Source organism: Lynx canadensis, chromosome A1 (genome assembly GCF_007474595.2).
Source record: "Lynx canadensis isolate LIC74 chromosome A1, mLynCan4.pri.v2, whole genome shotgun sequence".
In the NCBI taxonomy this organism is placed as follows: domain Eukaryota; kingdom Metazoa; phylum Chordata; class Mammalia; order Carnivora; family Felidae; genus Lynx; species Lynx canadensis.
In genome coordinates, this window is record NC_044303.2 from 5,449,899 (window position 1) to 5,471,891 (window position 21,993).

At 44.3% G+C, this 21,993-nt stretch overlaps 1 protein-coding gene across 1 annotated transcript in view; it reads left to right on the forward strand.

Annotated features, from left to right (window-relative positions):
- The window catches only part of LOC115508933 (phospholipid-transporting ATPase IB), a 599,908-nt gene that overhangs the window by 371,912 nt on the left and 206,003 nt on the right, over nt 1-21,993 (forward strand). The window contains exon 27 of the mRNA XM_030308008.1: nt 3,296-3,406. Within this exon, the coding sequence (XP_030163868.1) occupies nt 3,296-3,406 (111 nt within the window). The remainder of the gene's footprint in view (nt 1-3,295; nt 3,407-21,993) is intronic.

The following is a 21,993-nucleotide window of genomic DNA, read 5'->3' on the forward strand; positions in this document are numbered from 1 at the left end:
GACAGCACGAAAGCAGGGTAGGGAGGAGAGAGAGAGAGAGAGAGAGAGAGAGAGAGAGAGTTAGGGGTCTCCTTCCCCTTCCAGTGTCATAGCCGCTGCCACAGGAACTGATGCACGGCCCCACGTGTCTGTGGGTCTTTGTTTCTCCTGTCCGTGGTCCTGCCCGTGCCTGGGGAGGGGTCCTGCTGCTTCAGGGCAGCCTTCCTCCTGGCCTTACACCTTCCCCACCCGACACTGTGCCTCAGCCGCTTCAGTCAGAAGTTAGAGATGCCACAATTTTATGAGTCCCGTTGCCCCTAGCGAAACGATAAACGTCTCTGGCAGAAGTTAACATCGTGTGCTTTGTCTTTGCAATTCACGTGGATGAATACGCTTTTGATCGGATCTTTGAGGAAGTGCCCCGGAAGGTTGTATACCGAAGGAAGAAAGTGTAGCTTGCAGGCTTGTCCTTGGGAAAAACGATGAAAGAGGCCAAGCTCTGGTTCTACCTCTTTTCCGCCCGCCTGTGCTTTTATCCTCAGAGACAGCTGCTGGGACTCACGGCCCCCCCTGTGCTGCTGCCTTGCCCGTGGGCACTCTGTGCTGGCGACGGTAGTCCTCGGCTGCCTGTTCTCCTCAGGAGAGGATTCTTCCTGCCCCCAACTTTCTTAGCGTCTTTTGAGCGACCTCATGAAAATAGCATTTTGATTTAGGGTGTGTGTGTGTGTGTGTGTGTGTGTGTGTGTGTGTGTGTGTATATATATATTTCCTGAAAACAGATCATTGTAGCGCTACACTTGAGTCATTCTGGATGACTCTAGCAGATGTTCTCTGTGCCCACCGAAGTTTAGCATCAGGGGGTCCAGGTCAAATGCAAACTTCCTTTTTATTTGTTTAGCCAGTTATTTTATGATTCCCCAATCCCCCTTGGAATCCTTAATGAGCTTTTATGGGGAGTTTTATTTTTCCATATGAACCTACTCCTGCCATTTTGAAGTGGCCATTTAGCTTTTGGAATACGTAGTTGAGTGACCGCCCTACCCCCATCTCCTGGAACAACTCATGAAATGTGATGTCGTGTCAGATCTTTAGGGCTAATGGAACCTATTGTGTGGTTTCCTCTTGAAACAGAATGGTTTTGTTTTTAAATACTGCATTTCTAGTCAGAAATTTTCTTTTCTACAGTTAAATTTAATGTCAAAAGTAATCAGAAATAGGCAGTTTGCCATATCGAAAGAATTTTTTTTGCACGCATCACTTTTTTTCTACTTAAAAAATGTTTATTTTGAGAAAGAGAGAGTGCACACAAGCAGGGGACGGGCAGAGTGAAAGGGAGAGAGAGAATCCCAAGCAGGCTCCACGCCCTCAGCACAGAATCCCATGTGGGGCTCCGTCTCACAAACCATGAGATCATGAGCTGAAATCAAGAGTCCTATGCTTATCTGAGCCACCCAGGTGCCACTCTACTTTTTTAAATTTAAATTCGAGTTAGTTAACATATAGTGTAGTATTGGTTTCAGGAGTAGAATTTAGTGATTCATCACTTACATGTAACACCCAGTGCTCATCCCAACAGGTGCCCTCCTTGATGCCCCTCACCCATTTAGCCCATCCCCCCACCCACTACCCCTCCGCAGCCCTCAGTTTGTTACCTAGATATAAGAGTCTCTTATGGTTTGTCTCCCTCTCTGTTTTTATCTTATTTTTCCTTCCCTTCCTCTATGTTCATCTGTTTTGTCTCTTAAATTCCACATGAGTGAAATCATATGATATTTGTCTTTCTCTGATTTCTCTTGCTTAGCATAATACACTCTAGTTCCATCCATGTTGTTAAAGATGGCAAGATTGCATTCTTTTCTATGTCCGAGTAATACTCCATTGGTAATATATACACCACATCTTCCTTATCCATTCAGTTGATGGACATTTGTGCTCTTTCCATAATTTGGCTATTGTTGATAGAGCTGCTATAAACATTGGGGTGCTTGTGCCCCCTTTGAATCAGCACTTTTGTATCCTTGGGATAAATAGCTAGTAGTGCAAATTGCTGGGTCATAGGGTAGTTCTATTCTTAACTTTTTGAGGGACCTCCACACTGTTTTCCAGAGCGGCCGCACCAGTTTGCATTCCCACCAGCAGGGCAGGAGGGTTTCCCTTTCTCCACATCCTTGCCAGCATCTGTCGTTTCTTGAGTTTCTAATGTTTGTGGATATTCTCAGTATAGCCTGATGATCTCTCTTAGGAGAGTGAGCCTGAGGACGACGACGACCCTGTGACTTGGAGTGGATAATTGAGGGTGTAGTTCAAGGCAACCGACGGGACACCCGTGTGACACAAGACTAATTAATGCGTACACATTGTGAATTTAAACAGGATTGCCCCTAATGGTGCCTTTGTGCCGGAGCACGACACGGTCCACAAAAACCAACAACAGCAACAAAGAACAAACCTTATTTCCCTCCCTCTAGCTCAGTATTCGCTTTTGGGGACCTTTGTGAGGTAGGACACAGAAAGCCAAGCCAGGCTAAGAGGAAGCTGAAGGGATAGGATTCAAGTGGCGCCCGAAGACCCTCCTACCCCAAAGAAGATTCAAATATCTCATTTGATACTGGATATCGCTCAGTATTTCAAGCAGCGAGAGCCATTACATCATCGTCGACCTCGTACCCGCTGCCTGCTGGTTTTTTGTTTTTCTTGACTGCATAGCACTCTAGCAAGAAGTACCGTGCCCTGGTTGGGAGCAAAAAAGGAAGACACAATGAGTGTAGAAGTGAAGGCTGTGTGTGTGTGCCCGAGTGCGGGTGCCCCTCTGTGCACGTGCAGCTGCTTTTAACCTGCAGGCTGATGGTGGAAATAGGTCGTGTACACATATGTGCGTCCCTTTGGTAAAAAGGGTACTGGTGCCTGAGCGTTCCTGTCCCTTGCTCCCGAAGTCACCATAAAATCTAGTCGAAGAGCAGCGTCTGGTTGCTTTGCTTTTCTTCCAATTCAAGTGGTCACCTTCTCCTAAGAGTTGAGGACCCTCCCGCCCCAGCAAAAAAAAAGTATTTGTGTAAACAGAACGTCAGGAGAATAACAGTTGGAGGTCCACTGTTGTGTTTGGGGGAAAATAACAATTAGGTGGATCTGAGAGGACATTTTAGTCGTCCTCCCTGGACCTGAAAGCTTTGCCTTTTGTTTTCGGGAGGGAGCGGTTTTCTCGGGTTATCCGCACACTCCGCTTTCCTCTGCTCCCTTACCCGTCTCCCAAGGCCATTTTGCGGCTTCTGTTCCTGAATGATGGGCGGTCCTGAACTTCGTTCTTTTTCTTTCTCAGTTTTCCTACTTGGAGAAGCTCCTGTTGGTTCACGGCGCCTGGAGCTACAACCGCGTGACCAAGTGCATACTGTACTGCTTCTACAAGAACGTGGTCCTCTACATTATCGAGGTGAGCAAGGTTAACCTCTTCGTCCAGGTGGAAGGCCTTCACATATTTAAGGTAACTTCAAGAGAGGATGTTGTTCATGTAGAGCTGAAGAAAAGGTGGGGGGGTTGACATATGGGAAAGCCGTGACGCACGTGGCCTCTCGGAAGCAGGGGGCACCTTGCAGGTGGAGGTCCTCATGCCAAGCCACCGGTGCACGGAGACTCTGCATCTGGCCCGAGTGGAACTTTGCTGTCACTCACACCCCGCGCCCCCCAGGGTGGTCAGCGCCTGGGCGGCAGATGCTTGCACCTGTCTCGGTGGCCCCTGGGACGTTTCTAGGCAACCCAGTCATCCTTATCTTCCCTAGAATGAAAGGGTCTGACTTCTTGCTGTATTTCTCATGGAACCTGCACGTTACCCAAGCACGGATTTGTCACTTGTGGGATATTTGGACCATACTATTTCAATGGGCAAGGCTGGGGAGTAAGCAACTAAGGTAATTAAAAATATCTCTTGAACTCACTGGGTTGTGAAGCTGGTTTTCAAGATGTTGATTCAATTGCAGGTGGACTTATTTTACTTATTAGGGGGACTAGAGCAGGAGAAGGGTGGGCCCAGGGAAAAGTGGAACGGGCCCTTTCTGTGTGAGCTCAGTGGGAGTACCAGCAGGACAGCTGTGCTGCAAGGGGGTGGCTTTTGAGGCCATCTTGACTAATAGGTTTCCAAGTGTGTTTAGAAAGGAGGAAGCAGCTGGTCGCTCCAGAGAGATAGAAAAGCAATGTTAATTGTGGATGGTGTCAGTATGGCATTCTGTTATGAGTTATTTTGTGTCTGATTTCTCAATGCTTGGCAGAAATAATAACCAAGGCATAGATCAACGTTTTCTGATGCGGTTCTTTAATGTACTCAGCTCAGGAAATTTGACAAGTGGTTTGACTAGCCATTTCTTTACCAAATTGTCTACCCTTTCCTATCAAATATTCGGGTCAAACACATAGGTTCACATCACTCACTCTGTAACTAAACTATTAGTGGGTAATTTTCCTGAGTTGTGCAGGTTGTTCACTGTACAAGGCTGCCCAGCCGAAGGGGTAAATGGGGCAGAAATGTAGGAAAACCAGGAAAAAGAGATGCGTTTTTCTAATTTGCACAAAGGCAGTCTACTCACCGCGTCTGCTCGTCTTGTGCTGTAGTAACACAGTTCAGTCCGTGCCAAGTAAGAACTTCTAGATATGGCGGGTTTCATAGTTTGTGTCTTCCTTTTGTCTGCGTTATTACCGGGGTTTTTTGGAGGGGGGCACTTAAATATGTTTGTCCTTCTGTTTCTGTGACATTTTTTTCCCTCCGTGATAGGAGTCACTCCTGAATGTCGCTTGGGGTCATAGATAATCAGTGCTGTGGTCTGCAGGAGTGTAGGAATCCCTGCTCCCACGGGCCATCCGAAGTTTTACACGCACTTTCAGCTCCTGTAGCATTTGGCCTCACAACATTTCTTAACAATCTGTTTTTCCTCAAAATCAGCAAATTACAGATAGTCTAGACTTCTTATCAGGACATTTTACATGAAGCCCCCAACCCTTTGGCTTCCCAGAACTTCTTCCCAGGAAGTGCTTAGTCATTTACACCTCCTATCTTGCCCCCCGCCCCACCTTTTTCTTAAATTTCAAGAGGGCTAAGGATGAGAAGAGTATAATTTTTGTCTGTCTGGAAAATTCTATCAGGAATGAAACCCTGAAAAGGCCGTGTGAGTTCCTTAAATTAATTTTTCGATTGTAGCTGAGCCATAGCGGTAAACAGTCTTTTGTAAACAGCCTTTAAAAACATTCTTGGTAACATTTAAAAATGAAATAAAGTCTCCGCCACTCTGGTCTCCATTTTCTATTTAGTATTTCTAGGAGATTTAATTCGAAAACCAAGAGAACAAAATCCTCGCCTGCGCCCGGAGCATTGACTCGGTGTGTATATAGCCTCTGTGCCACCAACATGCACTTTAAGTGTAATTTTAAAAACGGGAAATTTTAGTGTGTTTTGAACGGAAAGACCGAAGCTTGTCGTACTTTGATTTGCTCCTTTGCGATGAATAGTTTTGCATTCTGAGGGTTACCTTGTAGCTAATTGAGAAGGAATTCTATCGCGTATTACTCTCAAATGGTTTTCTTGTAGCTCAAGGAGAAACCCTTGGCAACAACCAGTAAGTTCTCGTGTCAAACGACCTCTGATATATATACTATAAGTCATTTAAAAATAGAGTCTAGAGGCAATTTGGCGGAGTGACAAAAGACGCACAGGTAGGCATGTGCACGCACACACGCACACACACACTTAGAGTCTTAGGCATTGCCGTGAGGATTATGGTGATTTGAATTACCAGTGAAGATTGTATGGTAGACCTATGAGCCTGTGATGCTCACTTGGTCCACTGACCTATGAAACTTGATTTTCCTGCGGGACCCACGGCTCTCTCCTCGCCTCAAGACGGAATGCAAACTGAAAGTCCCCGCCACTCTCGTCCCCTGCTCGCTTAGGCATATTCTTTCGGGACCCTTTGCTGTGTTTACGGACATGTTCACATATACAAGCAAATCAGTGTTTTTACACACAGGTCCTCATGCTCTGTGATACGGTCTGCAGCTCATGTTAGACCTCACACCGTACTTTTGGGACCATCCCCGTCACTACACACAGGTTCATCGCGTGCTGTTTCACAGAGTAGCTTCTTGATCTGTTTCACCTTTCCCAGATGGATGATCAAGTCCTCTCCCTCCCACCCACAAAAAGCCTTGCGGAATAACAGCTTTCCCTCTAAGTAGGCCATGAATACTCGACCGAAATGATAGTGATCTAATTTGAGCGTTGCCACCACAGTGCCTTGACCGTCACGCACGATCAGTTGATAAGCCTGTACCACGGGCTCCTTCTTGCTGACAAACCTTAGTGCTATTTGACGTATCATGTAAAATTTCTTCAGGCCGAAGTAACATTATAAAATAGGAACAAAACGATGGGATCAGTGATTTCATGGTCACCCTATTAATAAGCAAAACAAAAGATACATAAACCTTGGCTCTCTGTTCCCTCCACTACTGCCTGTATTTAGTATTTCTTGCCTGCATGATAGCAAAGACCACTAGCTTTGCTCCATCAACCATCTGTATGCAGCCCGGATGAGCCTTCTGACATACATTTGACTCATTCCAGTGACTGGCACAGTTTCTGGAACATAGACACTCAGAAATGGTGGCAGCGAGTAAACAAATGTCACTGCCCCCCTCAGACTCAGACAAGCAAAGGAGGGGCAGAGGGAGAGAGAGAATCTTAAGCAGGCTCTGTGCCCAGTGCAGAGTCGGACGTAGGGCTCGATCTCAGGACACAAGGTCATGACCAGAGCCAAAATCAAGAGTCAGATGCTTGACTGACCGAGCCACCCAAGTGCCCCATCCTCGAACTCTTCAAGGTTCTTATGGCTCCTGATGGAATCCCCAGGTCTGCCTTCCTGCCCCTGCCCCTCGTGGTCTGGATTCTGATTGTCACCGGCCTTATATTTCACTCCATCCCTCCTCATCTGTTATTAGTGCTGCTAATGCACACAGTAAGATACACCTTTACCATGCTTACGGTTCTATGCATTAAAACTGGATTTTTTTTTTTTTTTAAAGTTCATGTGTTTTTGAGAGAGAGAATGCAAGTTGGGAAGGGACAGAGGGAGGGGGGAGGAATTCCAAGCAGGCTCTGCACCAACAGCACAGAGCCCGACGCGGGGCTCAAACCCACAAACTGTGAGATCATGACCTGAGCCAAAGTGGGACGCTTAACCAATTGAGCCACCCGTACGCCCCACATTGGGTTTTTATCATTAGAAACCAACTGGCAGTTTTCTGTGTGCCTCTCGTAGATGATGCCCAGAATATCACAAAGAGTGTCTGGAGATGGGTGATGATGGCTGCCCAATGGTGTTAAAGTAAATTAAAACGTGATTAGGATAGGGACGTCAGGGTGGCTCCGTCGGTTGAGTGCCCGACTTGGGCTCAGATCTGTGAGTTCGAGCTCCGTGTCGGCTCTGTGCTGACAGCTAGGAGTCTGGAGCCTCCTTCACATTCTGTGTCTCCGTCTCTCTCTCTCTCTCTCTGCCCCTCCCTCTCTGCCCCCCCCCTCCCAAGAATAAATAAACATTTTAAAAAGATTAGTATGGTAAACTTTGTTATGTGTATTTTACCATAATAAAAAACATGCCAAAAAATTTTAAAAAGAACATCACCAGCACTTTGTTGGTTGAGTCACATGGAGGGAAACAAAAATGTGTAGACAGGACCCTATGCTTTGGAGAGCTCATTGAAGGTTTGAAAAACTTTATGTGTAGTTTTGTTTTGTATCAGCGACTAAATGCTAAGTTTGTGGCTGTGACCAGATGACCTTATTTCTCAGAAGGTGAATTTCCGCTGGGGGCTACACCGCGCAGAACATCTTAGCCTTGTGGGGCAAACGGGGCTCTTGTCAGCCAGCTAGAGGGGGTGCGTTCCTTGTGTGTCAGAGGTAGGGATAAAATTAGCAAGGAGGTAGGGTTGGGTGGGATATATGAGTGGCCAGAGAAGGGGATCTAAATAACTAGACAGGAGTTTTGTTGCTATTAGAAGCTGGGGTTCCTTTTTCATTCCGGAATAAGCGAGTGACATAGTAAAAGTGATTTCAGAAAACTCCTATGTCAATATGTAGGGCAGATGGCAAGCAGAGACCTTTAATATAATTTTGTAGTTTTAACCTGGAGCATAAATCATGACCATTATGTAACTATTTCCCAGCATAATTTATAAGCAGAAAGGAACAACTGATTTAAAAAAAAAAAAAACTCTTTGATTTCCACAATGGTAGGCATTTACCGTGAATGTAAAGATGGGGGAAAAATCCGTATACATTTTTGAAGTCCTCATGCGACTGCTTGGTGATAATTCCCAGAGAGAGAAGGGTCGATTAAATCCTTTAAAGTTCCTACGCTATTTAACAAAGTAGGGGTTCGCTACTACTCAGAATTTCCTGAATAGGGTACAAAGCCTAAGAAAGTTTCAAAGCATAACAGCTTCCGCATGTTAAGCGTTTACTAGGTGCGCTGGTTTGTCCTCAGACTTTCTGAACCCCTAGGGAAAGGTAATACTCGGAATGGAGGAAAGTTTTAACAATAATAAAATTCAAATAGGAAAATAATAGGGAAGTTACTTGACTTTAACCTGCATTTCAAAAAATTAAGATACAGATCCCTTATAAACTTTGATGTGTGATGTAAAGATAAGACCCCAAATCATCTTTGAAATAGATGAGACTTTGAAATTATGATTATTATTATAATTATGATGGCGATGAGTTGGTGGCTCCTAGTATAGAGAATAACAATAACTTAGGTATTGATGTGAAAAATGGGAATTTTATACTACTTAGAGTGTCTGCTTATTTTTGGCAACACGTATAAGGAATTTTAATGTTTTCTTGGGGTCATTAGACTGGCATGAGATACTGGCCAGGAACTGGGATGCATATTTGGCATGGAGGTCTGGAAATATCACTGAATAAGACAGATTTAAACCACTGCAATTTGAGATCAAATGCAACTAACCAACAGAATTTTGTTGAAAGCTAATTAAGACTTGTCAGTATCTGACAGGCCTAACACAAACAACAAAAAGCCTGTGCTCTAGAACATTCCAAAATGTTTACCAGCATTTCGTTTTCCGTACCTTAAAACTAAAACAGTAAAATGAATTATGGTTCATGTATAAACTGCCCTTTTCACCCAAAATATTCTCAGAGAAGTACTTCGAATTTGTTTTTTTTCTGAAAACATATACATAATCTTTTTTGTTGTGATATAGTTTTTTGCTGTTGGACCTCAGAGGTTTGGGGTTTTTTTTTTTCCTCCATTTTTTAGATCATTATTGTTTGAGAATAATTATATCTCAATGACTTGTAGGTGGCCCCTTCTTTCATTTATCATCTGACTAGCTTCTCATTTGTGGAGCCTTCTCATTTGTGAAGCTCCTTCTCATATTTGGAGCCTTAAAAAATATCATCGGACTAGCTTCTCATTGTGGAGCCTTAATGTGCGAGAGATGCTGTGGATTTGGTAAGCCCTGTTCCAAACTGGCATCTGTTTCCCAAGAGTAACCCGGGCTGCCTTGTAAATGGACTTTGGGTAGATATTGCTTTAAATCTTAGAATCAACAAAGAATAGACATTTTAAAACTTTAAAATATTATCCAGTAACGTTTTCTCCTTTTAGTTACAATGCACGACTTAAACCCGCCTCGAAAAAAAAGAAAGTATTTCATTCTTGACACGTAAGAGATCTCTTTATGGTGAAAGACCAAATTCCTGATAGCTAAGCTTCCCTCTTCTGTCCTGTCCATCTGTCTTGTGAGAGGTGGCTTTAGGTTTCTTGATAAAGAGCCCTGATTTGAGGGGCTAGATTGCAGTGACGAGCTTAGAAGTTAGCATGTTAATAGGTGAAGGTGAATTGAGACCTATGTGTACAGGCTGTGACTTCATCACATGTGAAGCCATCCGTTTTCTGGTAAAAGCTTTAAGCATTAGGTGTTGACTGCCTCCTCGATAGCAGGTGGAATGCTGGGACCAGGGGCCCCAACTCTGCAGAGTTCCCCGCTTGACGGGACTGGTGGCACAGCGAGAGAAGGGCCCCGGTGGCAGATGTCTGGGGCCAGATCCATTCCAGGAACATCCCAGCTTGTGGACTCCGTGACCGCCTGGCCGTTTCCTGTCTGGAGCTGATAGTTACTGAGCAATCTTTACAATTTTAATATGTTGGAAGGAAAACTGTCTCAAGAATGGCTTCCCAGTGGGCAGTTACAGGATGGGAATTCACCGGAAGTAGGAATATTCTGAACAGTACTCTCCCCGCCTCACACACCCTCATTCTCCAAGCACTCCGGGGTCCTGGGATCCAGATGAACCGGACTGAGCCCCTGCCCTTGGAAGAAAGTAGGGGATGCAGGGAAGACTGGCGCAGTTACGGTGCCGGGTGCCGGCTTACAGGAAGACCGCGCGCGGTGTGCGGGGAGAGCTCTCACAAGTGGTGCCGTACGGCCGTGGGGGCCTCAGCTTGCCAGGAGGAACTGAGCTAGGACCTGGCGGGATGAGTACAGGCTGATCAAGCGAGGGGGGCTGGAGGAGAGACTTCCGTTGGCCTGCCAGAGAGAGGCCCGCACCTGTCTGCCCCACTTAACCCGCCCGGTGTATTCCAGCTCCGTGATAAACGCCAGAAGTCACCAGGCCCCTAGTAAACAACAGGGAAGAAGTGTAGTTTGCTGGGTTTTATGTTTCAGTAGGAGGATGGCCGCAGAAGTGACGGCACACGGGCGCAGGAATGTTCTCTCCAAGCCTACTTGGCTGCTGCCCATTTACGGAGCTGGGAGTTTATCAGCAAAAGGTAGAGGGGTGGGGAGGGGTGACGGAAAGGCGTCTTTATAAAGCCACAGAAATATTAGCAGTCTGGAGGGATTCCCCTACAAGATACACCATCACTTTGAACTTTACAAAAATAGACTCTTGCTGCCTTTTCCATGTGACAGTATATGCTTTTTTAATGATGTTTTTGCAGCTGTGTTACCTGAAAGGCTCATTGTAAAGATCCAACGTTCTACCAAAAAAAAAAAAAAAAAAAAAAAAAAAAAAGATGTATTTAGGCCCTGATGTTTTAAAGATTGACTCTTTAACTCCATAAAACCTCCCCGAGGGGGGAAAAAAAGTGCGAGTCCAAAAACAAAATCAAGCTAAGGACTCACGGGGTGATGTGAACTCTGAGAGGTCTGCTGTGTGCGAAACCGTGCCTTATTCTGGAGCGCCCATTCTTTCCTCCCCTCCTGGTGCTGTGGCAGAGACAAAGTCACCCCAGCAAGGGGGGCCACCTCATCGCCTTGTGCCTTAAAGCTCCCTTATGCCAACTTGCTTCCTTTCCTTTAGGTTCTATTGCACTCAGACGTGACACCTGCATAATTTAGTGCTGGGTTCTCATCAGGGGGAATGTTACTTCTTTTTACCAAATTGCTTGTGACTTCCCTAAGGGCAAGGACCCTTTCTTTCTGACTTTGCCCCTAGACCGGACTAAATACACACTGCTCAATAAACAGATAATCAATTAAACACGTTTCAGTAGAGGCTGACATGTCAGAATCTCTTGGGCTCTGTGTGTCTGGGTGGAGTGGTGATGAATGTGTTTAGAATACAAAGGATTATTTAAGTAGCATGTATTTTAAAAAAATTTTTTTTAACATTTATTCATTTTTGAGAGAGAGATACAGAGCATGAGCGGGGGAGGGGCAGAGAGAGAGGGAGACACAGCATCCGAAGCAGGCTCCAGGCTCCCAGCTGTCAGCACAGAGCCCGATGCGGGGCTCGAACCCACGAACCGTGAGATCATGACCTGAGCCGAATCGGGTGCTTAACCGACTGAGCCACCCAGGCACCCCAGCATATTATATTTCTGATTTCTGTTTAGGAAATATCTTTCTGGTCTAACTTAAATCTTTCCTTGTGGAATTTTCATACAGAGAATATACCCTCTAAGTACGTATTAGAAGATTAATTCAGGTTTAGAATTTGTTTAACCTCATCTTTTGAGAGAGAATAAAGGATAATTTTGATTGCATTCTTTAAACACATTCCTACCTTACACTACCTTTTATTTTAGCTGAAACTCTTAGATTTTCACTCTGGTGAAAGTGATTTTTACCAATTGGGTTTTTCTTGCCATTTTACTATGCATTGCTTGCTCTCCTAGATTTCTTCTTGTCCTTTCTTCCACTAGTAGAGACCAGCTGTCCTAAGACTTTTGAAATCAGATTTCCTTTAATTCTCGGTATCAACTTTGTAAACGTGTCTCAGCACAAATGCCCTGATCGTGCCTGTCTATCCATTTTCATCTCTGTGCACCAGAGTAGCACTGTTCTGAGCAAGTAAATTTCCATGACATCTGATTGCAAGTGGTTAATAGTCACAGGTTGTGGAAAAGATAAGGGGACAACAGAAAAGAGCACCTCCTGTAGCAGACGAAGGAGAAGGTGGTGGGCAGAGGCAAAGGGGGTTCATAGTGTATCATTCCAGTTATGGAAAATGATCGCCTGTTTTTGTTTTTGTTTTTTTGACCTCCATTTGCTTTGGGAGGATCAGGAGTGGGGACCCTCTCTTCTCCTTTTCTCTAAACTTGTCGGCCTGACTTAGGAAAGAGAAATAGATTTTGGCCCATAGCTTTGAATACTTTTTTTTTTTTTTTTTTTTTCTTAACAAGCAAGCGAAGTACGATTATAAGAATGCAACTCATCTTTCTTTTTCTTCGACTTAGGGTTTTTTGGATTTGCCCTTTAGTTGAAATAGCTTCGGTTAAAAAAGCATCACATCAGGAAGCTCATCTCTCCTCTGGTAAATGCCTGTGCTTTTAGGTGGTAAATAATCTTCACTGCCTACTGACAACTCACTGGAGCCAATATATTGGTTTTCATTTGAGCCACTATATTGGTTTTCCAACAGGTGTTCTGGGAGTTTAGCATGCCCTTCGTTTCTTAGTTCCAGTGCCCTGACAGATCAAGTGGGCTATTTAAAGAAGGCTCAAGAAGTGATGTATGTGCTTTCTTGCCTGGTCTTTCAAAGTGAGGGGAGGCAAAGTATATTAGTGTTATTAAATTCTGCTCGTGCCCCCTGAGCAGGCCGGTGAAAGAATATTGATTAAAATGTTGCCCTCTTTCATCCAAGGGTCAGAGGATGAGGTTTATTATTGTTCCTTTAACTAAGCTGCATGTTGTTTGCATGGTCGTTTTGTCAATCACTTGTCCATCTGAAAGTTGCTTCTTCGTAACATTAACTACTAACTAGGAGCTTTTACCTCCTTGTTAGCCTTGCTTTATTGGTTTTCTTTTTTCTTTTGAAGGTTTTTATTAGTACGGTGCACTGGTATACCACTTTATGTTTTCGCGTGGTATAATTTACATGCAACAAAATAAACTCTTTCCTTCCGACTTCGGCTCAGGTCATGATCTCGTGGTGCTTGAGTTCGAGCCCCACGTCGGGCTCTGTGCTGACAGCTCAGAGCCTGGAGCCTGCTTCGGATTCTGTGTCTCCCTCTCTCTCTGCCCCTCCCCTGTTGACGCTGTGTCTCTTCCTTTGTCTCAAAAATAAACAAACATTAAAAGAAATTAAAAGAAAAAATAAAATAAACCCTTTCTAGGGTTCAGTCTGTGAGTCTCAACAAATGCATATGATAGTGTCAATTGCCATGACCCTCAGATAGAGAGCACTGCCATCAGTCAAAACAGCCCCCCAATGCCCCTTCTGTAGTCTGGAACCTACCCTTACACCCAGTCCCTAGCCATGACTGGTCTGTTTTCTGACCCTGTAGTTTTGCCTTTCTTAGAAGGTCATGTGGGTGGAATTATACCGCTCTATGATCTTTGGCATAACCCATTCGAGGTTCATCCATATGGTGGTGAGTGTCTGTGGTTTATTCTTTTTTAGTGCTGAGTAGTATTCCACTATAGAAATAGGATTTCCCATGGTTGGAGAGTTCTGGAAGCCCAGTTCCACGGGGTTGTGAGCCAGGGACCAGGAAGGCACCGGACTGCAAGTAATACTGTGGTTGCAGGAGGAACTTAAATGAAATGCGACCAGAATAGCCCTGATCATAATGGCGATGATGATGACGGAGGCGTGAGTTGGCCTGGGGAACACTTTCTGCTAATCCTTCTGGGGAGGAGAAGGGCCAAGAACCCAGACTTGTCTTCTTCCAACCCCTCCTCCATCTGCTGTCTCGCTGGGGACGGCGGTTAGCAGACAGCAGCAATGTTAGGTTGGGGTGGGGCTCTGTAGTCAGACCGCCTGGGGGCTTTGCTCCCAGCTCAAGCCCTGCAAATCTGGGCATGCCTCCTGGCTACTCCCAGCCTCAGTCTCCTTCTCTGTAAAATGAGGGTAATAAAGTGCATACGTCAAAGAGTTTACGAGCATTAAGTAAAACCATACAGGAAAGCCTTTAGCATGGGGCCGACCCCAGAGAGCCCTCAAGTTAGCCACTGAGCATTATTTGAAGGTATTTCATATTTGACCAGTCTTTTGACTACAGTGTTGTAGGGCCTGAGGCGTTTCTAGTTCATCCTTCTTCCCAGAATAGGAATCTGCCCTGCAATAGCCAACTCTAACCCACCTTCTGCTGGGAACCTTCTAGGAGGAGGTAAGTCTTCCTTACTACCTCTTTAGGTAGTGTCACCTTAAACACAGCTCCTGTTATATGCTGCAGTTGGATATAATCGCTGCAGAGCAAAACAGCCTTGAGTAACCCTGTTCGATTAACTTGGAGTTTGCTTGCCTCCTGCCCGTGCATTGCTACCAATTCAGGTGCTAATAAGTAACTGCAGTCCAGTAATGTGGTCATATGTTTATGACTGAGAAATAATTCCTCCACCACAATCTGTGGCCTCGTGTTCTCCCCGCACCCAGGGGGGCATTTACAGATGTCATTAATTGGCCGAGAACCCTCGATGCTGTCACACGTTGCCTGAGAGCATTTAGATGAAACACTGTATATACAAACCACGTGGATAAAGAGGATGTGGTCTGTATATACGATGGAATACTACTTGGCCACGAGAAAGAACGAAATCCTGCCATTTGCAGCAACGTGGATGGAACTGGAAGGTGTTATGCTGAATGAAATCAGTCAGGGAAGGACGGATATCGTATGTTGTCATTCGTATGTGGATCTTGAGGAACTTAAGTCCATGGGGGAAGGGAAGGGGGAAGAATACTTACAAACAGAGAGGGAGGGAGGCAAACCACGAGAGGCTCTTAAATACACAGAACAAACAGGGTGGACGGGGGGTGGGGGAGAGGGGAAAGTGGGTGACGGGCATGGAGGAGGGCACCTGTTGGGATGAGCAGTGGCTGTTGCATGGAAGCCAATTTGACCATAAATTATGTTCCTAACAAAATAAAGAAAATTGTAGCCATTAAAAAAAAAATGAAACACTGAAACTGATGTACTTGTCCCTTAAAACTCCAGCCCCTTAAACAGTCCACTCTCTGGGGGTTTGCTTGAAGGAATCCGTGTGAGTTTCCTTTGCTCCCAGAGCATGAGTCTCACCAGTTTCTCTCAAGGCCAAGCCGTCTCCTGTTGGCTGAAAACAGTTCTCCCAGGCTGCCCTGGACCGAGATGTATGCCTGCATTAGAGTTCAAAAAGAGCCTTTCCTCTAGGTGAACCAAGTCGGAAGTGTGCCGTCCACAAAGACAGTGTCAGTACTTGCACAGGGCAAAGTGCTAATGCCCGTCGTGGGTATTTTTCACCTGGGCCAATGGTAGCCTTAAAGTATGCAAGGGTTCTATCAATTACACCCGCCTTCAGGGTGCCCTGAAACTCATCTGCTTTGGAACCGATAAGAACAAACAACAGTGGGGCGCCTGGGTGGCTCAGTCGGTTAAACATCCAACTTCAGCTCAGGTCATGATCTCACGGTTCGTGGGTTTGAGCCCCACCTTGGGCTCTGTGCTGACAGCTCATAGGCTGGAGCCTGCTTCGGATACTGTGTCTCCCTTTTTCTCTGCCCCTGCCCTGTTCGCGCGCTGTCTCTCTCTCCCTCTCAAGAACAAACATTAAAAAAAAAAAATTTAAAAAAAGGAACAAACAACAATGAACTATATCCTGGCGACTACTATGCGTTGGTATGAAAATGGAAAATAAACGTTCCTGGACTCCTCTTGCTGTTTCCGTTCCCGAGTATATTTTGAATCTATAAAAGCTGGGTGCATTTTGTATCTGCTGCCTTTTTTGTTGTTGTTGTTGGAGAGACTTGCCAGATCGCTTCTCGGCCTTTTGGCTAAGATCAAGTGTGGAGACACTTGCCAGAGAAACTTACCCAAAAAGGCAATGCTGTGAAAAATTTCCTTGCTATTTGATAGGTCACGATAAAGGCCACTAGTATCTCTCTTGTTCTTGATCTGTGCATAATATCATTAGCTGATGGAGATACGCATTTGGCTTGATAATTCTTGCTGGAAATTTTAAAAGCTCACATTAAATAGTCCTAATATGTTGTTGCATTAACCCCAAAAGGATCTGAAAATATTGATGGAATACTCACTATAGGGAAGTTAAATAGCCACCATGGATTTTTCTTCCCACCTAAATGACACCAAGCAGGCGGCTGTTTTCACACTGGTCTTGGGGGCCCGTCTTTGTAGCAGTGCTTCCCAGAATGAGCACTGCCATGTACTTACAGGAACCACATATCCGATGGAAGATGGAACCACGAATGCGATGGAAGTACCCGGGGTGCCTCCCAGAGGAGTTCTCACGGGATACCTCTGCCTGCGTCACTCTCCCCCTGGAGTTATGGCCAGTGCCATGGTTCGCCTGACTCTAGCTGGAGTCCGTGCAGATAGGAGTCACGATTGATCCTCTGCTTCTCCTTTTGTTCCTGCTTGTTAATTTTTTTTAATGTTTATTTATTTTTGAGAGAAAGAGAGGGAGAGGCAGAGAGAGAGGGAGACACAGAATCCAAAGCAGGCTCCAGGCTCTGAGCTGTCAGCAAAGAGCGGGACGTGGGGCTTGAACCCATGAACCAAGAGATCATGACCTGAGCTGAAGCTGGACGCTCAACCGACTGAGCCACCCAGGTGCCCCTTTTTCTCCTGCTTCTATAGCATCTGTCACAACATTAATCTCACAACATTAAGTCATATCTGCCTACATCAAGAAATGCTAATCAGTGGTTTCTGAACAATAAGCATAAATGGGGAAAAAAAAAACCCTAAATTCTACTCAAACCAACTAAGGCTTTAATGTTGCTAATTAAGTTAGTAGAGTGAATTCTAAAGAATAACATAGAAATAATAATTAAAATCAAGTTTTTCTGCCTACAATGAGTCAGACAAGATTTAAGTATTAATTAAAATACATATTACTTAAAAATGAAGTTAAGTATATCGGAGGAATAATGAGACAAGTCTCACTCTAAAAGTCAATGTGAATAAATAGACCTACCCCACTCTTGGACTAGGAAGAAATATGTGCACAAGGAGACATACACGTACATTTTTACACAAAAAAGCATCAAAACAAACAAGGAAATGCTAAAGATCATGAGAAACTACATGATAAAATAGCCTGGACATCTTTAAAATAAAAATATTAAGAGGATTTGCCAACCTGGATGTTACACGTAGTACAAAGGTGTAACAGTAAAAGCAGTTTGGGGCTGTGCACGGACAGGTCAGTAGAACCAAGTGGGAAACACAACAACCAATCCAAATACAGCTGGATCTTTTGTTTATGATTAAACTAGCATTTGAATTGAGTGGGTAAAAGATATTTTACATAAATGGTGAAGGGCAACAGAGGCCACTTGGAGAAAATATTACATTGGATTCATAATTCTTTACTCTTAACACCAAAATTAATTACAAATGGATTTGAGGTTCGTGCGGTGAAAAGGTAATGCATTCCCATGGTTTCTAAACTTGAAAACCCCACTGAAAATTAAGCATCCTAAAATCGGCTATCTCTGGCTCTGTCCACGTCATTTGTCCCCTTCCCTGTAGAGGTTTCCCTGATACCTCCTTTCAGCATTTGTTTATCCAGACACCAGCCTGTGTGATTATTTGCCTTGTGCGTTTCTTTTGTACGCAAAAGATTGCGTTCTAGAGACCTCTTCTGCCCTTTCTTTTGTGCCATAACAGTATATCCCGGGGTCTTTCCACGTCAGTGCTAGAGGGCCTCATTCTTCTTGAAGTTGTAGATTATTCAGTTAGATAAATAGTTTACTTAACTAGTCCCCTATTGATGGACACTTGGGTTATTTCCAACCTCAACATTTTCCTTCAACAAATTATGCTCCAGTGTTGGATAAATTCCCAGAAGTGGGACTTCCATGTCAAAGGGTAAATGCATTAATAATTTTGATAAGTATTGCCATTTCCCCTCTTTCTTTTACATTTCTAGGAGTTCTTTATATATTGGGGGGAGATTAAGCTCATTGTCAGGGGCATGAGTTGCAAGCATTTTACTTTTCATTATAGTAAAAGACTGGGATCGTCCCAAACTGTTCATTGCGGACTGGGTTCCCTGGGAAGGAGACTCAGATGGAGTTTAGCATGAGGGATTTTGTGCCCTTGAGGTCAACATCTGTCAATGGGAGGGAATGGAATCATGAAGAAGCTATGGGTCAGGTAAATGAATGAGACCCTATGTCAGACGACTGGCCGGGGGCCAAAGCCAGGGTGAGAATGCATTTTCCTGCTCTTGCTATAGCAAAATTGCAGGCTGCTTCTTCCAAGGAGAGCATCCTAAAGAAGGCCGTGGCTCAAGAGAAGTGATTTCCAAAGAAATGAATGAGAGTAAGCAAAGAAAAGCAAAGAAGGAAGTATTCCCTTGGAAAAGGGTATACCCGTGAGTCTGCAGAATTGCAAGTAGTTCTGAATAGTTGAAGGTTGGGTCTAAAAGTGTCTAGAAATGCAGTGGGAGAGAAAACTGGGGTGACATCAGTTAAGCCCTGGATATATATGAGTCTTGGCATCTTGGCATCACTACAGTAGTAGTGACGTGATGATAGCGGCATTTCTGAAAGACCATTCTTGTACGATTCATCTTGGTGGCTCATAGCAGAGCAGCAGAGGATAGTTTCCAAAGATGGCTACCTCAATATGTCTTTTAAGTCCCGTGCTCTTCATGCAAAGTGCTTCTGACACTTTTCTACCGAGCGGTGGTGTTGTGTTCCCTTCCCTTGAGTCTGGATGGACCTTTGTAACAGCTTCAAGCAATAGGCACCAAGTGACTTCCAAGGGTTGGTTCCATTGGAACCCAGCTGACCTGTTGTGGGAAGACCAAGCCAGGTGCAGAAGGCACATGAAGCTTTCTGGCCAACAGCCTTTCTGAGGTCTCAGCTGCCAGCCGTGTGAGCACACAGACTTCAAAGAACTCCAGACCCCAGTCTTCTAGCTGACACCAGTGAAGCAGAGATGTGTGATGCCTGCTGAGCCCTGCCCAGTTCTAGATGTGTGAGCAGAATCAATGGTGTCATTGTTTTGAACCACTAAGTTTGGGATGGAGGGAGTAACTTGTTAAGTAACCATAATCCCTAGAAATATTTAGGCTGATTTTGGTTTCAAGCAAATTAACTAATGTCCCATCGGGCCAACGGGTTTCTTTATCTTTTGGGTCATGTTCCTTTGAGCCAGTCACTTTTGGAGATGCAGAAGAGTGTTTCGCGTAGAATGTAAATATTACTGAAAAGAAACGTAGTTTCAAAGGACTTGTCACCATGAAGTTTAATAATTAGGCACCGAGCACACTGTTCAATGCCATTCGCGCGATCTAGTCTCCCTCTCCCGGTATTCTTTTCTCCTGGACTAAACTACTAGTTTGCTGATGACACTAGTTTGCTGATGACAGAAAAGTATCAGATTTTCCTCTTGCCATACAAGTGTATGCAGTGGTCAAAATTCATAGAGCTGTACGCTGAAAAGGGTGAATTTTACTGCACGCACGTTATATCTTTAATACATATCATAAAGTATATCTTAATAAGCAGATATTCTAGTAATTGCTCCTAGATGTTTGAATCGGGCCTAGTGCCACATCTGCGAGAAAGGTCTTTTGTTTATATCGAACTTCTCCCTTTCCTTCCCTTCTCCATTCCACCACCCCTCCCCCCATTACATCCTCTCTCTCATAATCCCACACTTTCTTAGAGTTTAGTTTTGGGGTAGGCCTGCTAAGGGTGATTCATGCATCCATGCCCAAGTTTTAATTCAACAAATAGGGCTGTGATCAAAGTATTGGTTCTGTACGGTAGAGGCTTGGGAACATTTGACAAAACTAAACTTAGTTCTCCGCTGAGACAGCCAAAGCCTGGAGACATCATGCATGCACTTTCTGTATGCATAGGAGGTTTTCTCCCACTCTGTTTTCTCATTCCTGCGAGGCTAGATGGCTCAAAGGTGTTGGGGCAGGAGTTTACTTAGGTATCATTGGGCTGTCAGAGCCTCCTATCCCTCATTATTTTTGAGTTGTAAGAATATAGTTAAAATGCTTGTGTTTCTGTACATTTCCTTAGCCTTCAAATATGAATATTACAGTAAATCATAAACCACAATTCAAAAATGCAAACACCTTCTGTGCCCACATTTAGTATATTTAGTCAATTTCTTTTCCATATCCACTCAATGACAGCTGAAGGAATTTCTTTAGGATGACAGATTGTCAGCACATTGACATAGATTGTGTTAGATGTATATTTTTAGTGGGAACGAATGATTTTTAAGTGAGCTTTTCTCAGAAATATAATAATAGGGAGGAGAATTGTTATTCCATGTGTCAAGCCTATAGAATTTTTTTTTCTTGCCGGTTATAACGGTCAACCTAAAGAGTAGTTATTAACAAGTATTTTACAAAATAGGAAAATCGTATCTTGCTAAAAACCATTCTCACATTTACTAGAATAGACACATGAGTAAATAGGAAAGAAAGTTCTCTTTAGAGAAAAAATAATTTTAAAATAGTTTAGAATTGTTTCTCGTTCTTTATTATATTTCGCTACTTAGATAACATTTGGGAAAAGGGACCGATCAAAACTTGCCACATGGAAAGGGCATTTCTTTACATTTACTTGTGAAATTGAACTAAAATTCGGAGTATAAGAACTATGATCTCTGAGTGAGATCCTGATTTCTTACGAATACTTTCCTGGAATCAGAGCCTAATTGTGTGGTTATGACCTAGTTACTACCTAGAACAATACTGCAGATTGTTCAGTCAGAAGGCCGTGTGTTGCTTTCTGCCTCTGAACATTTGGGACCATCCCTTTCCTGTGTATGAGCCCTGGGGAATTGAGATAGGCGAGCGGGATACATGTTAAATCACTTTTCATGTAAGGAATGCCCACGTGGGTTCCCAGAGGATAAAATTAGGCAAGGACCTAATGGGGAAGAGCTGTTCTCAGACTGGGAGAATAGGCCTGGCTTCCTAAGGGACTGCCTCTCTCTTGAATCTTCAGCATTGGCCCAAAGGGGTGTGTTTCTTCATACTCACTTTGAATGGCCGTTGTATCGCGCAACAGCATGACCTGCCATAGCTTGATTCCTTTCACTCTGGGAAGATTTTCAAGGAGAAATCTTTAAGGACACGGAACCAGGGAGGAGAGAACACCGCACGTTGCTGAAGAAAGTGAATCTTATTACAAAAGAAAGCAGTCTTAATTTTTCTCTGGAAAATAATTAACAGCTGCCAAGGGACCATCAGTCCTTCAACTGCCTACATACAGCTCGGTTTCCTTGGTGTGATCATTAGTGGAGATTTTTCAGGCGAATCCACAGATACCCTATGGGAAAGGTAAATCTGGTTCTGTAGAACTCTAGCCCTGGGGTGGCTGATGTGCACCCCTGAGGTTTCACTTCTCCCTGTACCTGCCCCACCCCATCGTGATCCTCGGTGCCTGTCAAAACAGGAAGCCTTTTCCGACTCCCTAATGGAAGGAGGCCCCAGGGCATTATTACCACAGCCAGCCACAGGGATAAAAGAGGCCTCGAGTGGTAATATAAATATGGTGATAATAACAAATCCAAAAAGAACACA